Raw genomic sequence first — 23499 nt, forward strand, 5'->3', positions numbered from 1 at the left:
CCCCTCAGCGCAAGGGCCCCTGTTGTCAGGGCCATGGCCACTGTTGCATCTCCCCAACCCTCTAACCTAGATGGATGGTTCTCTTCCTCAGTTCCCAGCAGGTAATGTCGAATTTTCTACATCAGATCCAGTTGGATACAATCCAGAAAGGAGTAGTTTGAGTTAAACATTTTCGATTGAGTCATTTTCTTGGATCAAAAGTGACGACCTGACCTGCCGTGTCAATATCTGTTTTAAAATTTTGTTTGCCATTTTCCTTACTTAAGCGCCGCTGAACACTGAAATTGTCCTCCATTTTCCTCGCTCCGTGTATGATTTTAGGGATGCTTTTCGCAAAAAGTCTTTTTGTTTCTTCTGTAGTCTTTACAAACAACCATCAAAGTAGACGCCTCTGGTACATTGTGTTGGAATTACATTTAGCAATTTCATGGGAATGCTGAGGGAGTCCCGCTCTTGCTTTGATGGTAAACCAGAGAACCCGGCTGAAATTGCATGTCAACATTGCCGTGGGGGACTCTTGGGTGTATCTTTCAAGCTGAAGTTCGCACTGGGAGAAAGAGCAGGGTTGGGCGATCGCGCTTCAAGCCAGAGCCACGGACCCATATGAGCAAACGGCAAAGAACCAGGCAGAACCCCAAAGAGTCTCACAATGACTGTTGCAGTACCATAAGGTTTTTTGGAGGGAGTAGGGCCACAAGGATGGAATGTTATGATTGAATTGTATTTCCCCCAAAGAAGTATTTCATTTCTGACCCTTTTACCTGGGGAACGTGATCTTATTCAGAATAGTTCTCTTGTGTTGATCGGGTCATATGAGTTTAGGGTTGATCCTATATCCACTCACCTGTGAGCTACAGAAAGACCAGAGCAGACACAGAGACACATAAGATGAGAAGAGAGATGGCGTGTGAGGACCCATCTCTGAGCCAAACAAATGCCAGAGATCACTGGAAGACACCAGATACTAGGCACGTGGCTCACTGAAGGAGCAGGCATACCATGAGCCTGCTTTGGTGATTAGCCTCCAGACTCTGAGAAAATAAATCTCGGTACAGTCACTGGTTAGGTGGTCTGTTACAACAGCCCTAGATAAGCGAGCCCTGCAGGGGTGGGAGGGAGGGATTATACACATATTCATGCACATTACTCATTACACAGACAACATGCATAAATAATGCATAAATAAATAATTCACCCAGACCATCAGCTTCCAGCACTGCAAGTATCAACCGTAGGCGACGATTTGTTAAGTATCCAGCCCAGTTTGTCTTCTTGATATCTAGTCCCAGAGGCATTTCTAACCCCAAATAGCTCCTCCCAGCTAAACACACTCCTTCTCCACCTGGTCCCTGTGTCCGTGAATGTTGCTGCCACCCCTTCATGGCTCACGTCAGAAGTCAGGTTGTGGGCCCTCACTCATCTTTCCCTCGCACCCCCACTTTATAAATCAGCTCCCAAGTCTTGTCGATTCTACCTACTAAATAACTCTCAAACCTATCCATTTTTGTCTGTTCCCACCACCACTTACGCCAGCTTAGGACATTATGATTTATGGATCGGATTACTAGAAATACAGCCAGAGGAATTATTCCTCTGAGTCAATCTTATCACAGCATTGCTCTGCCAAGTGTTATATTAAGCTCCCTGTTGCCCTTAAGATGAAATTCAAAAGCCGGTTCCACAGAATATGTAGCATTCGTGACGTGGCCCTGCCCACCTGTGTGGACCCACCTTTTGCAGATTCCATTTTTATTTTGTGCTGAATAGGCTTATACTGCAGCAACAGATCCAGATCTGCAGAGGCTTAACAGATGAAGGCAAATTTATTAAATGACAGATACATTTATGTGTGTGTGTGTGTCTATACGTGTGTTTCATTTCTTTTGGGCACACATCCAGGAGTGGTGTTGCCCTGGTGTACAGTGGTTGAGTGCTTGGCTGCAAACTATAAGTCAGGTAGTTCGAACTCACCAGTCAACCTGCTAGAGAAAGATGTGGCTGCCTGCTTCCACCAAGATTGAAAGCCTAGAAAGTTCCATGGCAGCAGTTCTAGTCTGTCTCATAGAGTCCCCAGAGTCAGGACCGACTGACTCTCTGTCAGAGGGCTTTGCTTTTGTTTCATGGTAACTCTATCTTTTGTTGTTGGGGTGTATGGTGGCGTCTCACTGGGGTTTCCACCTGCACCCCCTCACCTCTGCATGTCTTGTTCATATACATGGTGGCATAATTTAGGTGACTCTCTGAGGCATGTGACCTTCATGGGGTGATTCAATGATCTGGGGTCATTTGACCTTGTGGTTCTGCATGTCAGCCACAGCCTCCATGCTAACTGTCCACGAAGAGGAGGGAGGTTGAAGGAGCCACAGAGAGGAGAGAGAGGGAGGTTGAAGGAGCCAATGGAGCTTTTTGTGGCCTCCACCAGGAAGCGATGTGGATCATCTAATTTCTTTGGCCAGAATGAGCCACATGACTCTGCCCAACTGTAAGAAGGCTGGGAAATATAGATTTCTGAGGGTGGAGGGGCCCCCAGGAAGGAGACACATTAAAAGACTTTTGTTGAATTCAGAGCATTTTTCTCTACCACGCCTAGCACTGAAAAAAACATGGTTCTTGAATGGAAACTTTCACCTGGGGCTTCCAAACCCTTTCCTTTTTGTCAGGAACACTTCAGTCTGAGCCTCCTCATCAGCAAGCTCTCCCCAGAACGATGTTTGCAGAGAGGAGTGCTCAGAAATGCCAGGCTACAAGGTTTCTCTCCAAGTTTTGAGAGTTGGAACACAATTCCCAAACCTAGGTTTCCATGGTCATTCATGGAATGCAAGATAAATTATGTCCCCACAATGCTGCAATCATTTTCAGAATAAAATGAAAATGCTAGTTCATACAGATTTTTATATACGATTATGTAATAAAGTCAGCTTACAATGAGTAACAGTGTCCCTAGGTCCAGATCTGATGTTCACCCAACCCATTTCAGGGTGGACACCGTTCAGAAACTTCCGTGAGAGACAAAGACGATGGACCAGCCACAGACCACTTCTGAACTCATCACTAGGAGGTCCAGGTGGTCCCCATGCTTGACTGCTAACCAAAGGTTGGAGGTTTGAGTCTCCCCCAAGTTGCCTTGGAAGAAAGGAAGTGATCTACTTATCCCCACCCCAAAACACACACACACACACACACACACACACCCCAACCATTGATGTGGTAGTTACATAATCATTTGTCAATTTGAGGATTAAGAATGTAGGGATGGAGGCTAGCCTATCAATCAGATCAGAGCCAATGAGGCCTCTGTGTGGGCATGGCCTTCTCCTGAGAATTCTGAGAATTCCAGTATTTCTTGCTTGGTGGTGGGAGACTCTCTGCTCACACCCTGGGAGACATAGCAGCTGACAAGACACATGGACTCACCCTGATGCAGAGACCCCTGCCAGCGCTGAGATATTTCCAATGTCACTGGATCCAAGGACTTTCTACCCACTGGCCTGTGATCTTCTGCATTTGGTGTCATTGCATGTGTTTCATGAGTCTGCAGAGGATTTTATAGATCGGTATCAGACATATGGGCTAATATCGGACTTGATCTGGACTTGTCTGGGAAAAGTGAACCTTTTCTCAATGTTCACTTGCTCTTGTATATAAATCTCTTATACGCATATGTGTGTCCATGGATTTGTTTCTCTACCCAGACTAACACAATTGAAATCCTGTGGACTGCAGTTCTACTGTAACACATTGGGTCACCATAACTGACTGACCGTCAACTTGATGACAACCAGTTAAGACACAGACCTTGAATTACTTTTGTGTTGCTGTGTAACACGGGATCACAAACTTAGTGGCTTAAAGCAATACATATTATCTCATGGGGTCTGTGGGCCAGCGATCCAGGCACACTTTTAGCTGGTTCCTCTGCTTCAGGGTTTCTTACAGGTTGAAATCAAGATGTCAGCCAGGGCTGAGTTCTCAACGGAGACTGGACTGGGGAAGAAACTGCTTTCAGGCTTCTGTGTTTATTGGCACGACTCAGCTTCTTTCTGGCTATTGGACCTCTCCATACGGTGGCTTCCTTCATCAGAGCCAGCAAGGAAAGTACTGGTAGAGAGAGCTGTGTAATAGAGAAACCCATCAAAATCATATGTAGCACAGCACCGTCATGATGTCCCATTACCTTTGCCTCCTCTGTTGGTTAGAAGCAACTGGCAGGTTCTGTCCACACTCAAGGAAAGGGCGTGGTTCACAGGAGGTTGAGGTCTTTCGGGGGCTCTGCTAGAGTCTGGCTACCACAGATGCTCTGCAAAGTTGAAGGCGCACGCGTATGTATGCTTAGCTATGAACCTGACGGAAGTGCTAAGATAGAATTTTCCCTAGATCGCTCATCAACCAATATTTTAAAACACATTCGGAGAAGCATATTTTTCCCCTGGTGGGGGAAAAAATCACACAAGAGGAAAATACTTTTATTTTAATGTTGCTTTTCTACAGTAAGATCTTGTGTTTCAATTTAAACTTTAGTCCTCAACCAAAATACTACTGCCATTGAGAAATCGCTAACACCCTCAAGGATTAGTCACCTTCCCCTCCTTCAACCTACAAAGCAGGGGCTCTATCTTGTCACATCAGGGACATTTCTTGCCCCCAGGGCAGTGCTGGACACAAAGGGGATTGATTGCCACTGCCTCCTGCGCCATTTATTCTTCAGTCCCGAAGCTGTCCACATCAGGATGGTGAGGCTTGAAGGCAACGGGCACCTCACACTCATAGAGTTTTTTTTGCCTGAGTCTGGTTAAAGAAGGGATAAAAATGCTTAATTGGCCATCAGAAACCCTCCCAAAGTTAAGTGTGTTTTGCAAAACTTAATCCATAGAAATGTTTTTATTGAACTTATATTTGAAAAAAGACTTTTCAAGTATCCCTTTGTGGTGCCTCCAACCCAAACATTGCCAGGCTGTGCACGTAAAGGAGCACGCAGGGACGCAGACTAAACAGGCGGGTCTTGTTTTACGGTGCAGGCTGAGTGACATGCCCCACATTCTGGGAGAAATGCCTTTGTGGTCAGCTCTTCCCACCGATTTCTAAGAAAATAGGTGATCACGTTTTGAGGAACAGGATTTCTTAGTTTACGCTCTGTTCCTTTTGTCCAAATGAATCACTGCTAGAATCAAACCTTGGTCTTCTAGGATTGTCGAGGATGATGTCCTGGATACACATGGGCTTTTTACACTTTCTTTTTTTGAGAGAGCTGAGGGTGAACACTTAAAGAAACAGATGCTGCCTGGCCTCGCTTTTCTTTTCCTTTTCTAAAACTTAACCCTTTTGTGATGGAATCTTGTTTTCTCAAATGTAGCATGGACTTGCATGGTAAACAGAATCGAGTGCACAAATGTGTTCATGGGTGACCTGGACTCATGAGCATTGAAACTATGAGGTACCCGGTTATGGCGCTTTAAATGTTTTTCTTTCGTGGACTTTTATTTTTATTGTAGTGAAAACACACACCCCACCAACCCCAAACCAAACCCACTGCCGTCCAATTGTTCCTGACGCACGGCGACCCCTGCAGGTTACTGAGTGTAACTCATGACAGGAGTAGAAAGTCTCACCTTTGTCCTGCAAAGTAGCGAGTGGTTTTGAATAATCCAACTCACAACCCCTAGGCGTGTGCCAATTCAACACTTTCTACGCGTGAAATTCCATGGACTGACGACGTCCTCCCCATGGTGCCCCTTCTACCATTATCCTGTGCTAAGTTATTCCTGCACCATTTAAAGAAACAACGTTTCGTGGTGCACTGGGGGCAGGTGTGCAGAGCAGGTCACGTTTCCGTTCCACGTTCCACACACAGCTCGTTGCATCTCATCGAATGCTGTCCCCTCAATGAAACCTCGCCTGCTCCCATCCCGCCCTGGGTGCCCTGTCCCCATTCCTCCTCCTGTCCTGACCCTTCTGAGCATTGTCCTTGGGAGAGTGGCGCTCATCTCCTCGCAACTGCCTGATCGCCTAAGGTGTTCACACCTCACTAGGGTCGTCTTATAACCCTGTCTGTTGTTGGCCTGGACATTGAGCCGCGAGTCCACTGTGCGTTCAGTTCTGGGTCTGTGGGCTGTCTGGGATTTCTACCAGTCCCTACATGACCTGTAAGCCTGGCCTTTTATGATTATTATTTATGATTTCACGTCTTAGTCCACGTTTTTCTCACACTCTATCCGGGACCTTCCCAAACTTGCATCTTCATTAGTTGATGTTTCCTGTGTTTACTGTAGCACCTTTAGGCTGTCACGGTGTCTTTCCTCAGCAGAAACAGGTTCCCTGACTATCGTTCTAGCTCTCCTCCCCCCCCCCCCCCCTCACCCTCGTGTTTGCTTCTGTGGGAAGAAGAGAAGGGTTTTGTCCAGGGCAGAATGAGATGACTTCAAAGGTAATGGCACATCCATGCGTCCAAGGTTTGTTCACGGGCCAGAGTGGAGCCTATGAGGCCGTGTGCCGGGTTATTCAAGTATGATTGGTTCACAAAACGAGATCTGGTCAGCACCTCCCCAGCCCTGGAGGCCGGGCTGCAATTAGCCTGTGGAGTGGGAGCCAGATGTTGATTGGCTTTGCGAAGGGTCCCAGAAACCTAACTCCATTCTGCAGAGCACATGGAGCCCCAAGACCTCCCCCACCCCCACTTCCATGATTTGGAGGTTTCCAGAAAATCTGTCCAACACTGCTCCCGCCCTTCTGACTGAAATTCGGGTCGGCTCACACCTTCAGTGAAGCAGGAGTCCTGACGCCTGACTCGGAACCGTGGACCCAGCGCCTTCAAGAACCTGAGCTCCCTGGGGGTTTCAGCTCAGGCGGAGGGCGGGATCGAGGATGAGGGATGGCTGGGCCTGCACAGCCCCTCGCCAGATAAAGCCACCTCTCTGGTGACTCTCCGCCCAGGGCTTCCTTTTGCTTGATGCGGAAGAGTAACCGAGGAAGACCTGAGCAACACGTAACACAGCAGATTCCGATCAAATATGGGTTTAAAGAAGGACCCCACCCTGGAAGGCAAAGCAAGCCCAGCTCCACTAGCTGATTGTGTTTCCCCTGTGGGTTTGTGGGAGCAGAAGCTGTTGGAGCAGCCAGTCTGTCCTGATCCCCTTTACCCACCAGCGAGCCTGCCACCAGCTTCTGTGGGTGGACAGGTTTGTCTCTGGGACCTTTGGGGGGGCACCTCTGGGACCTTTGGGGGGCACTGCTCTTAGCTGTGGGAGCTCTGGGAGGTTCGCCACCACCTCAACTCCAGAGCAATCTCTCTCTCTCTCTCTCTCTCTCTCTCTCTCTCTCTCTCTCTCTCTCTCTCTCTCTCTCTCTCTCTCTCTCACACACACACACACACACACATACACGCACACACACACACACACACACACACACACAGAAATCAGTTACTGTTAAGTCGAGCTCTCCTCGTGGTGACCCTGTGTATGTCAGAGTGGAACTGTGCTCCATCATGTTTTTAATCGTTGGTTTTTTTGCAAGTAGATGACCGGTTTTCTTTCAAGGTACCTCTGGGTAAAGTAAATCTCCAACCTTCCAATGAGCAACCCGGCAGCTGACAGCCGGCACCACATAGCGACTCTGACTGCCTGCAAGGTGAATAAGAAGCCCAGCCTGGGTCTGAAGGAGCTTGGTTTCTTACCCCCTCAGAGTTCCAGGGCTTGAGCATTGTACCCAGGTAGTGGTGGTTCTGACAGGAGCAGTGGCAAGTAGCTAGTCAGGAGGAGATTCAAACCCCCGACGTTACACAGAGTGGGCACCAGCACCTCACAGCTTTTGGTGGGATTAATTCTCCTCTGTTCCTCCCACTCTTCTGCTCTTTTTGCCCCTCGGACTCTGGGGAGGTCTTGCTTACACAGGTCCCCTAGGCCTCGGGCATGAGGCTGGGAGGGGTGAGTGCATGGGTAGTTAAGGGAAGTAAGACCCTGGGGCATGCGATGATTTGTGCAGGACTACTGACAAGGTTGGCCGTTCAAATCCACTCAATGGTGTCCTAAGAGTAAGGCTTGCTTCCACCATGATTATAGCCAAGAAAACTTTCTAGAATATAGTAGTTATATGTTGGGCTGCGATCCACATGGTAGGCAGTTTGAACCACCAGCAGTTCCATGAAACACTGGACTTTCTACTCCTGTCAACAGTTGCAGACCTGGAAACCCACGGGGGCTCACTATGAGGCAGCATTGACTGGAAGGCAGTGAGGACTATCTAGTACTAACAGGAGTACTAACTACTCCAGTTCTGAGGCTAGATGGAACCTGTGGGAAAGACTGTACTTCTTTCTTCAGTTCTTAATGAGGGACCCTCGCTGGGGCTAGCTCAGGAACTGAAAGTGCCCCAAGGAAAATAAACCTGCAAGTCCCCCTGAGCCATCAATACTTTAGCGCAGAAGTACTCAAAGGTTTCTAACTGAACACCCCAGCTCTAGACCTGTTTGCAGGGCAGTGCAGTGCACAAGCATAATATGTCTTTGAGGTCTCCATTTCATCTTAAATATTCATGTGAGTTTTACAGTCACCTCCACAGTCTATCACAAGGCCTGGCTTGAAAATATGTATGAGAAAAGGTCTAGGTACTAAGAACAGTGGTGTTTAAACCTCTCTAGTACAGTCTTCTCATTTGTAAAACGGGAATAAGAATAAAACCCATTACACATACACACGCATACTACCCCAACCCTATTACCATCTCGTTGATTCTGACTTATAAAACAGTGTTCTCAACCTTCCTAAGGCTGCAACCCTTTAATACAGTTCCTGATGTGGTGGTGATCCCCCAATGGTAAAATCATTTTTTGAGACTTCATCACTGTAATTTTGCTACTGTTATGAATTGGGAGAACCCTGTGAAAGTGTCTTTCGACCCCCCCAAAGGGGTCACGACCCACAGGTTGAGAACCACTTTTATAAGAGTTCTAAAACTGTAGATGGGTATGGGATCAGATAGCCTCATGTTAGTCGCTCAGATTGGCTGGTCGGATCAAACCACCAAAGTTGAAGGTTTTTTTTAATGAAAACCGAGTTAACACGAGGACCTGAAATCGTGCTCCTACATGTGAACGAGAGGAGGGAGCCCCGGTGAGTGGTTATGTATTGGCCTGCCAATCAAGCAAGCTCAGCCTTTGAAACCGTCAACTGCTGTGAGCGAGAAAGATGAGACGTCCACCCGAAGAGTTACAGTCTGAGAACCCACAGGGACACTTCCACTCTGTCCTACAGGGTCCCTGTGAGTCAAAATCGACCCGATGGGCAGTCAGGTTGTTGCTTTGGTTAGAAATGTTAACATGCTTCTTCCTCGAGGTGCCAGAGGTGCCAGAGGCACACACATCGGCGGGTCAATCCTGGTCTAGCGCATTGTCCCCTCTCTCCCCCCTGCTCCTTTGCCATTTGCTACAAAAATGTCCACATTTCCCGTGGAGTGGAGAGACAGGTCCATTTTCTGGGCCAGAAGAAACCACCAGAGTAAAGAAGAGGTGAGGAGGTGAGGGAGGCAGGGAGGGCCAGCTCGCGCAGGCGCAGTTGCAACAGGATCTGGAAGGTGCCAACCTGAGAAGAGGCAGAGGCAGGAGGACAAGCACAGGAGTGCACAAATGAGGCCCTAGCGAGGCGGAGACGGGCTCTAGTCCTGGCTTCATCACTACCTGTGGGCAAGTGATCAGGCCCATGTCCTTATTGGTGAAATGGAAAACATGCCCCTGTGATGGTGTGTGTGTGTGTGTGTGTGTGTGTGTCTGCACGCGCGCCACGGTGTTGTCCTGGGCTCTGTGTTGGGCTCCTAACTAGTCAGCAGTTGAAACCACCAACTCATCCAAGGCAGAAAGATGAGGTTTTCCACTCTCAATGGCAGGAAGGGTTCTAACGTTTGTTATTTTACAGTAATTAAGCTGCCATGAAGCTGTTGCGGAGAATCCATGCCCGCCAAGAGCTTGGTATTGAAGCTGGTACACAGCAGATGCACAAAGCTGTGATGAGGGGGGCAGTACTTAAGCAAAAAGAAGCCTGCTCCCAGGAAGTAGATTCGGACTCCTGGTTGGCTCTATGTGTCACAGGGAAGAAGTGAGCGTCTTCGCGTTTTCTTGTATTTTTGTATGGAAGTGGATGCCCAGGCATGTCTCCAGTGGCATCGCTGGCTGGGTTAGCCCTGTTGGACTAGGGATGCCCCCTGGGGGGCTGTGGTAGTCCTTAGGTGAGGGAGTATTGCAGACTCTTCAAGCGGGGCCCTCAGCTCCATATCACATTATCTCTACATTAGAGCTAAGGCCGGGAACAAGCTTTTTGCCTTAATTCTCCTCTGCTCGCCTATAGGACTACACAACTCATCCAGTGCGTGCTCCGCTGGCACACTGATTTAGACACCGAACTCCCAGCCTGGGCACCACCCCGTGGGGGCGGCTCCTATGAGAAGACGCCAGGTACCCGGCTAAGAGGCGCCTCCTTTCCATCGCCCCAGGTGGTCCCTCTTGGGTACCAGAGCCAAGTTTCCTCTCCCATGTCTCCAGGCGGTCAAGGAGCGTACGGGAGTTCAAGGTCCCCGAGGGTGGGTTTCAGTGGGCACCACCAGAGGTGCAGGAAGCGCTCCTCTGGAACTGGCCTTTGGTCTTTTGAGTTTGGCCGCGCCTGCCCAAGGAGCGGCTGAGGCGCGCAACACGGCCCCGTGGCCACGGGAACTTACTTGCAGAGCCCGGGCCCTGTGCGGGTCGCGGAGGGTGGAGGGCAAGGGGAAAGGGGCGACGACATCCCCACTCCGGCGGAGGCTGGGCGCCCCGGCCGCCTTTCCCCCGGCGCGCGCCGGCCGGCGGCGGCGATGACGGCGGCGGCAATCCGGGCTCTTGGCACTGAGCCTGGCGGCCGGCCCAGGGCTAGGAGTGGCTTCCAGGAAGCGGGCGGAGGAGCGTTCCAGCCGAGTCTCGCCGTCGCCGCGGCCCCGCGCGCTCCGAGCGGTCCGGGCTCGGCCCCTCGGCGGGTCTCGACGCGTTCCTGGCGCCGCTAGCTGGGGCGCAGGGCGCGGTGCCCGCGCGGGGACCGTCCGACACCTGGGCGTTCCGTGCACTTGCGGGGCAGTGCAGGTGGCGGCGCGCGCCCTCCGCCTCTGGACCGGGGCCAGGCGGCGCTCCGCGCGCCCGGAGGGGGCGGGCGAGGCAGGCGGGGCGGCCGGCCCGGCCCCATTTAACTTTGCGGCGGCGGCGACTGCGGCGCCGCGGTCTGGAGGCCGGCGTCGGGGAAGGTCCGGGTCCCGGATTCCGCGCGCGGTGTGGACCGGGCCATTCTGCGCCTCTCCTCTGCGCGCGCCGAGCCCGCGCGGCTCCCGGGCTGCAGGTCCCTGCCACTCCTGCTGCGCAAGGTGGGTGCCCGGAGGTCCGCGCGGGAGCGCCCCGCGGGGGTCAAGGGAAGGTCCTTTCCAGGGAATACACCTGGGAACCCTGGCCTCTAAGCAAGGTTGGGGGAGCTTGGAATAGGGGTGCTCGTGAGACTTGGGGAGCGGCTACCGGACTGGGGCGCTTCACAAGGCGTGGAGGTGGGTACGCTCCCCGGAGCTCAGCTCTGGGAGCTTCGTGGAAAAAGGCATCCCTGGGGGTCGGGGTGGGGGCTGGGGGCTCTCCTGTTAACCACGGGGTCGCTCCCCAAAGAGGGGACTCTCAGGACCGGGATTTTCCAGGTGCAAAGCGAGTTGATGGCGGGCGACAAGTAGCTGCAGACGTCGAATCCTCTGGCTGGTTGGCAATTGGGTGGTGAGCGCCCAGAGCGCCGAGGACTGGGCTGGGGCGCCGCGTCCGGCGGGAAAAGTGGGCGTGGGGGGGACTGGAACGGGTTTCGGGTTCCGCACGCGGTGTGGACGCCCTGCGCGGCGGCGGGCTGTCGGAGGCGCGCGCTCGAAGGAAGGCTGGTGCCAGAGAGCCAAGGGGGCGCACGGTCCCTGGGCCGGCACTCGCTTCAGGCCGGAATCGCCGCCTCAGGTCAGAAGCAGCAGCACATTTGTGGATCGCATTAGGCCAGGCCCTTAATGCTTTCTCCAGATGGAGAGAAGCCACCGACCCGCCCCCGGACACCGGCTCCGCCAAGGCGCCCGCGAGGCCAAGTGAGAGTCGAGTGTGACCTCGGCTTTTCCAATCTCGACTCGTGCTAAATTCCCCGTAAAAGTCTCAGTAAAACCATGAGGAATCTCCCTCCCCCCTCCCCGCCTCGGCTGGCCGCTCATAATTCTTGCCCGGCCTCCTCACTTTCAGGGGATTGGGATAGGCCGGCCCCGGGGCAGTGCTCCCCAAACCTGGGCTCTGCCATCTGGGACCAGAAGGACCCTCGGAGTCCTTCGATGGGAAAAATACCAGACCTGGGAACCAGTCGTGGGCTGGTCACTTTCTTGCTGTGTGGCCTGAGGCAGGTTTCTTACCCGCTCTTAGCAGGATTAGTTGATAATACTTTCCCCCCCACCACCCCTTTTTTCTTTTGGCTTGAAGTAGCAGAAGCTGGCAGGTCCCCTAACCCGTGGCTCCAAGCTGGCTTCCCAAGTCAGATGCCAACAGCCACACCCTGCTCTTGACAAATGGGCGGGGCGGTGGCTGCAGTCTGGATGCAGATGGAGAATAGTTCTGTGGGACCAGCAGCGTGGCTTGCTGACTGGACGCCAGCCCAGCTGACTATCCCCTATAACTCGATGTGGACCCATCCCCAAAGGGAGCCTCAGACAGCCTGTACCTTGCAGTAGGCAGCTGTTTCCAGGATCAACACAAACCTTTCTAAGATGTTGTACAGAGTTCAGGGTACCTCCTGCTGGCTGGTGTGTTAACTAAATCATGACGTTGCCACTGGAGCCAGGACTGGTTGGAAACCACCTTTCTCTTCTTTTGCAGGCTGCAGGTGGGGCTCTCAGGAGCCTGGCTCTCATGGATTCCTGGAAGAGTCCCCGCTGGCTGCTGACGTGGATGGCTTTTATTTGCTCCATCCTTCTGCAGGTAATGGGGAAAGGAAGAGGGATAATAGGTACCCCTCCTTGCTCGGGTGGTGTAGCAGTTGTAAGTTGAACTGCTAACCTCAAGGTCAGCAGATCGAAACTACCAGCTGCTCTGAAGCAGAAGGATGAGGCTCTCGAGTCCTGGCGAGAATTCCAGTCTGGGAAACCCACAGGGGAGAGTCTGCTCTGACTTATAGAGTTACTATGAGTCAGTTTTAACTTGATGGCAGTGAGTTTGATTTGGTTTGGGGCTTATCCTAGACCACCTAAGAGCTGCTGTAATGGATTGTAATCCTACTCAGAAGAAAATCTTTTCGGGATTACCTCTTAGAAAATGGTCTTTCCAGTTGGTTTATCTGAAAGGGTGATCCAAATCCCTGGATCCTCTCTGAGTCTGAAAGAGGGCCCCTGCTACCATGGTGGGCACTGTGCACCTGAGATGACCTTGGGTTGTGATGACCCCTGGCCCTTTGAATTAGGATGTCTGTTTGGGTCCAGTATAAGCCGGACATCATGGCCCCATGGATGGGTAGAGACCAGGTTCCGGCCCCAGGTACTCTACTAACTAACTAAGCTGAGTTTTCATCTCTCAGTACACACTGCACTGGTCTATACTCTTTTTTAAAAAATGTTGTTTGGCTTCCTATGTTTGCCCTTCAATGGGGAGGTAGCTTATGTATCACATCCTCATGTGTGTAGAGGTTGGACTGTAAGCAGGACAGAGGGCAGTGCTCTAGGAGACAATAGGGGGTGAGGGAGACAGAAGCAAACTCAAGAGCACGTTTATTCAGAGAGGGGACCGTGCCTCTCTGGAGGAAGGACCCTTGGTGGTGGAATGGCTAAGTGGTTGGCAGCTACGTGGTTAGCAAGTTGGCAGTTTGAACCCACCTAGGATCTGGGAAGGAGAAAGACCTGGCGCTCTGCTCCTATGAAGATTACAGTGCAGAAAAGCCCATGGGGCAGTTCTCTGTCATATGGAAACATAGAAGTCGATCCTGACTTGTTGGCACCAGTAGTTTAAAGCAACTACTCCCAGGGTAGGAAAAGTTACATACTCAGCTGCTAACTGGAAGTTCAAGTCCATCTAGATGTGCCCCAGAAGAAAGGCCTGGCAATCTTCATCTGAAAAGGCAGCCGCTGAACACACTGTGGAGCACAGTTCTCCTCTGGTACACACACGTGGGGTTGGGATCCACTCCAGGGCAGCTGGTTTTGGCCCTGCTCGACTCCAACGGGCCATTACTAAGTGGAAATACAGCCCAGGTTGCCAGATAACACCCCCCCCCAAAAAAAAACGAATGGGAACATCTAGGTTTCCTATGAAATCTCCCAATTTTTAAAGTCCTGAAATCCAGACAAAAATGTTTGCAGCTTGGAATGAGCCAAGAAGTTTGCAGGCACGGTTCTTAATGTTCAGAGCCATCTTCTCCTGTATTAGGTCCCGAGCGTTATTGCTAGCTCATAGCTTTGAAAGAATTAGAACAAAACAGCCCCTCCCTGTGTGTGTGCAACGTCCCAGGCGCATGAATCGGTGGCCTGCATATCCTCAGGGGCTAGCAAAGGTCCTGACACTTAATACGTGCTTAACTATTTCTTAATGAGCATGCATGCATGAATAAAGATACCCATCCTGGGAGGAATTAATCAGACCTCTCTGCCTCTCATTTTACTTCGAGGCCTCTTTTAGCTCCACTGTGCCATGAGTCCTGTGATTCACACAGAACTGGTTAGAGAAGTACACTCTGTGCCCCATTATCCCATTTTATTGACACTGCCCCATAATCACATCTTAATGCATATCTCTTGTTAGAAGAAAAGTCAAGTGTCTTCGGGGTAATTTGTAGGGTTTCTCTGGCCAGTGAGGTGTTAGGTAAGCATGGAGATATGCAGATCTGAAACGGGGTGGGAGAGATTCAGAAGTTTGTCCCTGGTCAGAAGGGGCTGAGGCTTCAAGGCATGGTATTTCATTCTGTCTCTTGTCACCCTATAAAACTTAAATGCACTTTGAGACAGTCTGCTGACCTTTGGCCAAGTGCCGTGTTTGTCCAGCTTGACTCATGCCCTGACCTGTTGCAGATTTTTCCGTATCTGTGTGTCTCTGGGCGCGATCTTCCCATGTATTGCTGCAATGTGCAGAGAAGGTCATAGAAGGAGAGTCCGCTGAGCAGCGCTCCCTCATCCACACCGCCCACTGTTCGAGATCAGCGCCGCCATTCCGTTACCGTGTGACATCACTGTGACTCAGTGTCCCCATCGGTAAGCAGGCGCAAATGATAGTATCCATCCCCTATTAATTTTGGACGAGTTAATCCAGTAAGAAAGGCAGTATCTGTCCTACAGGGCACTCTACTTAGCTGGTTCTGAGCAGCAAGCACTATGCCTGGACTTTCTGTGCTGGAGCTGGAGGGGGCGCTCAAGAGGCGGCAGCTGAGGAGAGTAGCTACAGAGGGTGTATGGATGTGTGGCCCCATCTTCTGGGGAGTGGAGTGGGGGGGGGCTTTCTTGCAGCTGTGGACCACTGAGGGACTTGAGACAGAGCAGTCCCAAGATGGATTCTAAGAGAATGTTCTGCTGAAGCGCTTGTTGAATCCAGTCAATCCTGCCTGTGGAGTGGACCCTCAGTGAACCTCCTCCGTTTAGACTGGGTGTGGTTCGGAGCTGCCTTTCTGAACTACCTCGAAGCGATCTGAAGCGATTCTGGCTTGGTGGGCAGGGGGCTGCAGGGTGAGGTGCTTGTCAGTGCTGTCTCTGGGTGCCTGATAGAGCCAGTAGACCTGTGAAGCTGGGATGTTCCAACTAATTTAATCATAATAAACCAACAAATCCATCTAGAAGAAGGATAGCCAGAACATTCCTTCGAGGCAGGGATGGCGAGACGTTGTCTCGTGTCCTTGGGACATGTTGTGAGGAGACACTGGTCCGGAGAAGAACAGCATGCTTGGTAAAGAAGCTGGGCAGCAGGGCAGCAGGGGCAAAGAACCTCAGTGAGCTGGGCTGGCACAGTGGCTGCAACAATAGGCTCAAACATAAGAAAAATTGTGAGGATCAAGGGTCCTCAAACTTTTAAACAGGGGCCAGTTCACTGTCCCTCAGACCATGGGAGGGCCGGCTATAGTTTGACATAAAAAACTATGAACACATTCCTATCCACACTGCACATATCTTATTTTGAAGTTAAAAACAAAACGGGCAAAAACACCCAGCGGGCCGGATAAAAGTCCTCGGTGGGCCGTGGGCCGTAGTTTGAGGACCCTGGAGGATGGTGCTGGACTGGGCAGTGTTTTGTCCTGTTGTACATCGGTAGCTGTGAGACAGAACCCACTTGATGGCAGGTAAGAACATGTTTTCTTTATTCAGCCAACCCCACCCTGAAAGCTCATGTTTATTGGCCACAAGAAAGGCATGAGGTGGACCGTCTCATGTCTTTCTAGTTCATTTTGACCATTGCTGGAGGAAATAATTTGCCCCTCTCCCAGACAGCCGGAGAGTAGGTAAGAGCGCTGCTTCTTGCTTCACAGGCCCTGGAAAGTTCCTGTTGTTCAGAGCCCTTTCCTCGGGAATCCCAATTTTCCCCGAGAAGGTGGTTCCCATCTCTCTTCCACACTAGAGAGTTCCAGAGTTTTTCCACACTCTTTCTTGACACCCTGAGGATGGATTGTGGGTCATCTGCCCTTCAACTTCCCAGTCGCTCCCCTTCCCCGCCCCCGCGCCTGCGCAGGGGAAGTATGAACAACCTCATCTGTCTACTAATTGCGTAGCCCTGGGATGGCCTCCGGGCTCCTTGGCAAGTTTGTCCAGGAATTGTTTACAGGCTGGTCGTGGGGTTCACTAGTATCTCTTGGAGCAACCATTTGGGTGTTCCCAGGCTAAGCCAGGAGGGCCCCCAACTATGGATTCCTCTTTGGAGACACTGTATTGCTTAGATGCTCCGATAAAGTCCTGTGCCCCCAACTCCCAGGGTCTGAATAGAATAAAAAACTCCATTGCCATTGAGTCGATTCTGACCCATAGTGACCCTGTAGGACAGGGTAGAACTGTCCCTGTGGGTTTCCAAAACTGTAACTCTATAGTAGAAAGCTTTGTCTTTTTTCCTGCAGAGTGGCCAACTGCTGGCCCTGCAGTTAGCAGCCCAATGCATAACCACTACGCCACCAGGGAGCCTTCTGAATGGAACAGCCTCCTCTAAAAGATGACTTGATCTTTGAGATCCAGTTCCTCAGAGCCGTCAGCGTCTATTGGGACATGTCCCTTGAGGTGACCATTTATGAAAGGCAGGAGGCATGTGGGTGAAGAGGTTCGGAGAGCATGTTGAATGAATTGTCTTGTAACTCTGTGGTAATCTCTGTGCTGGGGGAGGGGTTTTGACGTAACTTGTAAAATAAGCAATGTCTGAGTTGGCTTTCATCGTGTCTCCTGGGTCTTGTTAGTGCGCAGGTAGGGTAGCCAAGTGGTTTGGAGTCGAGGTCTATTTCACTCCTGTGTCTTTGGTCATTTTCAAAGAGGTGGAGCCGCTGGACAGAAAGGGTGGAGGCCCTTGGAGTACGGGGTAGCCTGAAAGCCTCTAAGCATGTCCATGGACATATTCTAGTCCCTGGAACCGGTGAATGTCAACTTCTATGTCAGGTTTTGTAGATGTACTTAAGGATTTTGAGCTGGGGAGAGGCGTTTGGATTCGATAACACAACCACCTTTCTAAGAGGGGAGTGGGAGGAGTCGGGCAGAGGAAGTAGAGGCGTGACAACAAAAGCAAGAGGTCCGGGTGATGAGCCAGCAGCTCCGGAATTCCATCAACCTCTGGCAGTTGGAAAAGACAAGGACTACATGCTCTTCCAGGAGCCTCTGGAGTAAGCCAGCCCGCCAACACCTTGATTTTATTAAACCTTTTATCGTGACTTGGGAGAAGGTTCACAGAGCCAATTCGTTTTCCATCCACCAATTTATACGTATTATGTTTCATGTCCTTGATTGCAGTCCCCACAATGTAACATCCCTCGTTTTCTTCTACCCTCTGTGTTTCCAACTTTCCTAACCCTGCCTGCCTTCCCACGTCTGTCCTCGAGCAAAGGCTGCCCCTTTGATCTCGAATGATTTTTTTTTGAGGTGTGCATAGTACTATTAATTCCCTCATCATTTGTTTGGCTGAAAAGTGGGCGAAGGGGGTGAGTTCAGTTCTGGACCCGAAGGCTGCTGAAGGGCCCTAGTCTGAGGGGTTCAACTGGTGTCGATCTTACACATATGAAACTGTCACTGGATTTGTTTCTCTAGATAACCCAGCCTAACACACCGTGTGGCTGCTGTCGTGAGTTCCAAGGCCCAAGGAATGACGCTCAAGGCGTTTAGTTATGGCTAAGGCGTTTTCATGACCTTCTCTGTATGTCTGGTGTGGTGTAATTTCTTGATATGACTCTTCTACCTGAGTCTCTGTAATGCTCATCCAATGATTGAGTGGCACTATGCAAGCAGAGTGTGTGTCACACTGGTAGAGAGGATTGGCCATTTTTCATGACCACCCCCTTGGCTATACGGATGAGTCATCTGGGAGTCAGGGGGAGGAGAAAGGAACCCCAAGGACCTTGGAAAGGCACCTTCAAGATCTCTGTCTGAAGTGGGGCGGCCACCGAGACCAGATGCATCAGCCACATGGGCTCGTGGACTTAGGGGAGCAGTGCGGAGACCATGGGGAACCTTCTCCTCCCCTGGTCTGAGACTATGGAACTGTGGCCAGGGTGCCAGGTGGACTGGCTTATTGACCCGTGGAGGCGAAGGCCAAGGGGACCATGCGGCTGAGGGACTGAGAACAGGAGGCTTGACTACCAATGCCGGAGAGGCTGAGAACTAGAGAGAGACTGGTCGCCGACTGAGAAGACCAAGGACTGCAGCCTTACCGTGTGCTCATTCCTGACCATGGACTTCCCGAAAGACACAAACACAGAAACCTAGCTGTGAACGTCGTCTCAGTGGCCGTTGCAGCAAATGACTGAGCTCAGCATAGATGTAGAGGGGCGTGGGAGGAACGGTGGCTGTCAGAGGAGGTGACGAGGGCTGGAGCGCGGAGGCTTGTCTGATCCCAAGGAAGTCAGCTGTGGCCACCTTCATGCCTTCCATCGCAGCCGGCTCAACTGAACTCGGAGATACGAGGGTGAGTGGAAAAGATGGCTACACGGCTCTACCGCATACATACATAGGTTTATTCTAAACAAAGCATGTTTGCATATGTCTCTGAACAGAGATGGCTTCAGGTAATTGCGGTGCCTTTAAAGGATGGAACATGCTTTTAAAAAAATCATTGTGCGATCTCGCATCTAAAAGACCCAATCTTTCCATCAGTCTGTTAAGTGAGATTGAAGTTAACGAAGATGATTTTATGGCACAAACTACATGAATTCACCAGAGTGCAAGGTGCTTTCCAAACAGGTTTCTGGGTGGATTTGCTGGACCAGCTAAAGTCCAGGCAGAAAGGTCAAGTCGGAAGGTTACGATGACCGTTTAGCATTGGTACATAATGGATACAAGTTGACCTACGAATCACCAGGTCAGCAGTTTGAAACCACCACCAGCTCTGTGGGAGAAAGATGGGACAGTCTGGGCATCTCACAGGGGCAGTTCGACCCTGTCTTAACATGGCTGCTATGCGTCGGCATCAACTGGATGGCATCCAGTTTGAGTTTGTCAGAGGCAATTTTGATAGATTTTCTCAAGGGACCCAGAACAACGATCGGATTTTATCACAAAGAAGGTATTTTTTCAGAAAATTAAAAACTACCCCAGTGAGAAAAATGTCAGGAAAGTTGCCTCCAGGCCGTTTCCACCACAATGCTCTTTCCCTACGGGGATTTTGTTGGGAAACCTTACCCACTGCTTCCACCTTACAGCCTTGATCTTGCTCCTTGAGTCTTTTGCGTTTTCTGCTCCCCAAACTCAAAGAACATTTCAAAGGAATCTAATTTGAGCCCCCTGAGGATGCCCATGCCGACATTTTGCTATGGAATAAGCTGAAGAGTCCAGAATTTGTGGGCAGAAAAGTTAAAAGAGATGAAATACCACCTGCAGATGTGTAGAGGGCTAGATGGAGGAGGATATACTGAGAAATACTACCTTCACATTTTGATATGCTTGTTCAGTATAGATTTCTATGATTTTGAAGCAATATTTTAAAATTTATCTTTTTATCACTCACTGCTGACTCATAGTGGATGGATGCTGACTCATAGTGATCCTACAGGACAGAGTAGAACTGCCCCTGTGAGTTTTTGAGACGGTAACTGTTTACGGGAGTAGAAAGCCTTTTCTTTCTCCTGCGGAGCCACTGGTGGTTTTGAACTGCTGACCTTGCAGTTAGTAGTCCGACATGTAACCACTGTGCCACCAGAGCTCTCTCTAGGATATTTAAATACATCTGTAGAACTATTCTCTGACAACCATATATATTTGCGATTATAGTTCAATACTTCTTGCCATGTCTGTTCAGCTTTTGTATCTACCTGTATATATCTCTTAATGTTATTATCATTACTGTTCTGCATGATTGTGTGCATATTGTATATGATATTAATTACTCTGTTGCTTTAACACTTGTGCTCCTTCTCCCAATATCTTTCTTTCCCTTGATTCTCCCCACCCCCGATTTTCTTATTATTACATATCGTCTTCCCCTGCACTTAAGTTAATGTGTGTCTAGCTTCTAGTTCGTGAGTTACCACCTTCCTTCTTCCATCCTGGTAACTCCCAGAATTTTTTGTGTGTGAAAACCTTTTCTTGATTTTTCATAATAGTGGTCTCATAAATGGTTTGACCTCTTGTAGCTGACTAATTTAATTAAGCATCATGCCCTCCAGGTTTATGTTATGAGGTGCTTCATGCATCCGTCGTTATCCTTCACTGTTACATGGATTCTGTTGGGTGCATGAACGGTAGTTTGTTTATCCACTCATCTGCTGATGCGTTCTTGGTTTTTGCCCATCTTTTTGCTGTTGTGGATAGGGCTGTGAGGTGCAAACATCTATTCGTGTCATGTCCCTTCTTTGTCTAGCCTGACAGTAGTATCCTTTAAGTAAGTGCCACAGTGTTACCCACAGTGGTTGTGCTATTGAGCAGCCCCACCAGTAACACTGGAGGGTTCCAGTCTCTTCAACCTTCACCAACATTTGTTGCTTTCTCTCTTTTTCAGTGTTTAACTTTGTTTACTAATGCTGGGTGCGATGCTATCTCATAGTACTTTGGATCTGCATCTGGCCACTGGCTAATGACTATGAGCATTTCTTAATGCCAACACTTTATTTTGCTCCTCTAAGACTCATTTGGAATGCCCGACATATAGAAATGTAAGAGAATACATTTTCATGTGTGTGTGTCTAAGTCACTAAATGTATGACAATTTGTTACAATAGCAATAGGAAACTGATATAAGATCTCAGGGTGGACTTTGAATCGTGACCCTTCATTCTTACCCCAGTGCAATAATTGGTGCTGAAAGTGCCCATCAAAACCACAAAGTTCACATCACCAGGGGCCTAGATGTCCTGGTGTTGTAGGTTCTCACACTTGGGCTTTTGATATTCTTTTCATGTACAATTATGTGCACACAGAAAAAACACAACAAAAAGTTCCTCGTTATTTTGCATTGACTGTTAAATCTAGACACTGAAAATGAAACATGATTCTGATAACTCCTTTTTGTGGCTTGTGTGTGTCTATGTATATTTATTTAAACTCCAGGGACACTCTAAAATGGAAGCGGCCCAGTGTCAGGGGAGCCAGCCCCTAACAAATCATCACAGGCCCCCGGCAGGCGCAATTGTACAGCGATAATATGTAAAGATTACAGTAAAGTCATAGGTAATAAGAGAGATAGGAGAGAGAATAAAATGAAGGAGTCAGGCATATTTATGGTAGCGGGCTCACCTCAGCCCCGCTTGGCGGTCCACGTGGAGATCTGGAGACCAGAGAGAGCACAAGGGAGGCGATTTCTTTCTAACCAAAGCTTGTATATACTTGCAGGGATCAGTGTACACACATGACAAGATAGGCAGATCCTAGATTAAAGATGGAGCATGACCTTGATTGTCCTTGAGCTGGAGACTTGACCTATTCTAAGCTTTCTATGGAATGGAATCCACTACCCTTAACAGCAGGGAGTGAGACCCGCCTATGGTGGGTTAAACAATAGTGTCTGATTGCTCTGGATGGCTGAATGCCTCCAGGGAGAATATCTCTAAGCATCTCACCTCCCACCTTGTGCTGGCAAACAACAGCCTCTTAGGTTTGGCATGTATTTGGGGGAGACAAAGCTGGGGAAAAGTCTTTTTATATCGTGGCCCAGTGCTTCTGAGAGATTCCTTCAGGAAGAACAGACCAATCTATCCCAGAAGATCTCCCAGAGGCCTCAAACACAAAACTTCCCAAAAGAATTCCCCACCTCCCTCCTAGCTCTGCCTCCATGCTTCTCAGGCTTCTCCATCAAGGAGGTCTTGGCCTCACTCACTCTAGATGCTTGCTTTCCTGAACCTCCTGCCCTGAGCCCTGCTCACCACTGACTCCAACTTGTGTCATCTTAACAACGTCTCTCTAAGCTGTCTTCTTCTTTCCTCGATTTCAGTTGACACGGTGTGTCTGAAGAGTTGAGTAAACGGCAGCAGGGAAAGTAAGACAGGATTGCCAAAGCTTATTTGTGGTTATCCAGAGGAGGCCCTTGAACCAAATGCCGTGGACTTGCTGCAGCAGTCGGCACAGAATCCTGCTGGTACTGATCAGGAGTGATGGGGGCACCCTTAACACTCCAGCAGAGCCCTCGGTTGGGCTGCTGAGGATGAAGGCGTGGTTCAGGAGAAGACAATGCCATGGAGTTGATGGCAGACAAGAAAAGATGACGGTGGGAACCATTTCACAACCTGATGTGAGAGAACTTGGCAGGTACTGCCTTGGGGTTGAGAGAGAGGAAAACATTGAAAATTTCTTTTTAACAAGTCTTAGGGCCCTAATGGTGAAAGTTTACCCTGATAGGGTGAAATAATTGGTTACCTTGGAAGGGATCGATCAGAGAGATGGAGACTGAGGAGGTGAACCATTGGATAAAGGATATACCAGTTTCTTTTTGGTGTGTCTGTAGACCAAAGAGGAAGAGCCAGGAGAAAGGGCATCTTCTTCCAGACACAAGCAGAACCAAACACGGATCTGTGCTTGTTTCATAACAGAGGAATGTGAAAGCAGTGTACCCGTATTTCATGACTAATGGATCCTAAAGCACCGAAGCTAGCATCTTATGAAAACCACGTTTCAAGGCTGATGATTGAGTCCTCTGTTTATTTTTACAAAGACAATAATTCCCACAAATAGCATGGAAGCATAAAGCAATTTCCTCTCCAAGTATTTTATGCAATTACTTTGTGGAATTTGTCGGCATGGAACAGCTTCAGCCAATGTGCGCTATAAATTATTGTGGTCAAATACTCAGAAACAGAATCTTTCACCAAGCCCTAATTTATGACTATGATAGCATTTCATTTTGAACATAATTTAAAAGCAAGA

General features: G+C 49.7%; 1 protein-coding gene across 5 annotated transcripts in view; it reads left to right on the top strand.

The window, feature by feature from the left end:
* Positions 1-10989: 10989 nt before the first annotated feature.
* ADAMTSL3 (ADAMTS like 3) overlaps positions 10990-23499 on the top strand; it is a 398206-nt gene continuing 385696 nt past the window's right edge. The window contains exons 1-2 of one of the 5 annotated variants that reach the window (XM_075558058.1): positions 10990-11367; positions 12875-12976. In XM_075558058.1, coding sequence (XP_075414173.1) covers positions 12908-12976 — 69 coding nt within the window. In that variant the 5' untranslated portion in view covers positions 10990-11367; positions 12875-12907. The remainder of the gene's footprint in view (positions 11368-12874; positions 12977-23499) is intronic. The other 4 variants (XM_075558055.1, XM_075558056.1, XM_075558057.1 and 1 more) reach the window with 4 other exon arrangements.

The sequence above is a fragment of the Tenrec ecaudatus genome, chromosome 9, assembly GCF_050624435.1.
Source record: "Tenrec ecaudatus isolate mTenEca1 chromosome 9, mTenEca1.hap1, whole genome shotgun sequence".
NCBI lineage: Eukaryota > Metazoa > Chordata > Mammalia > Afrosoricida > Tenrecidae > Tenrec > Tenrec ecaudatus.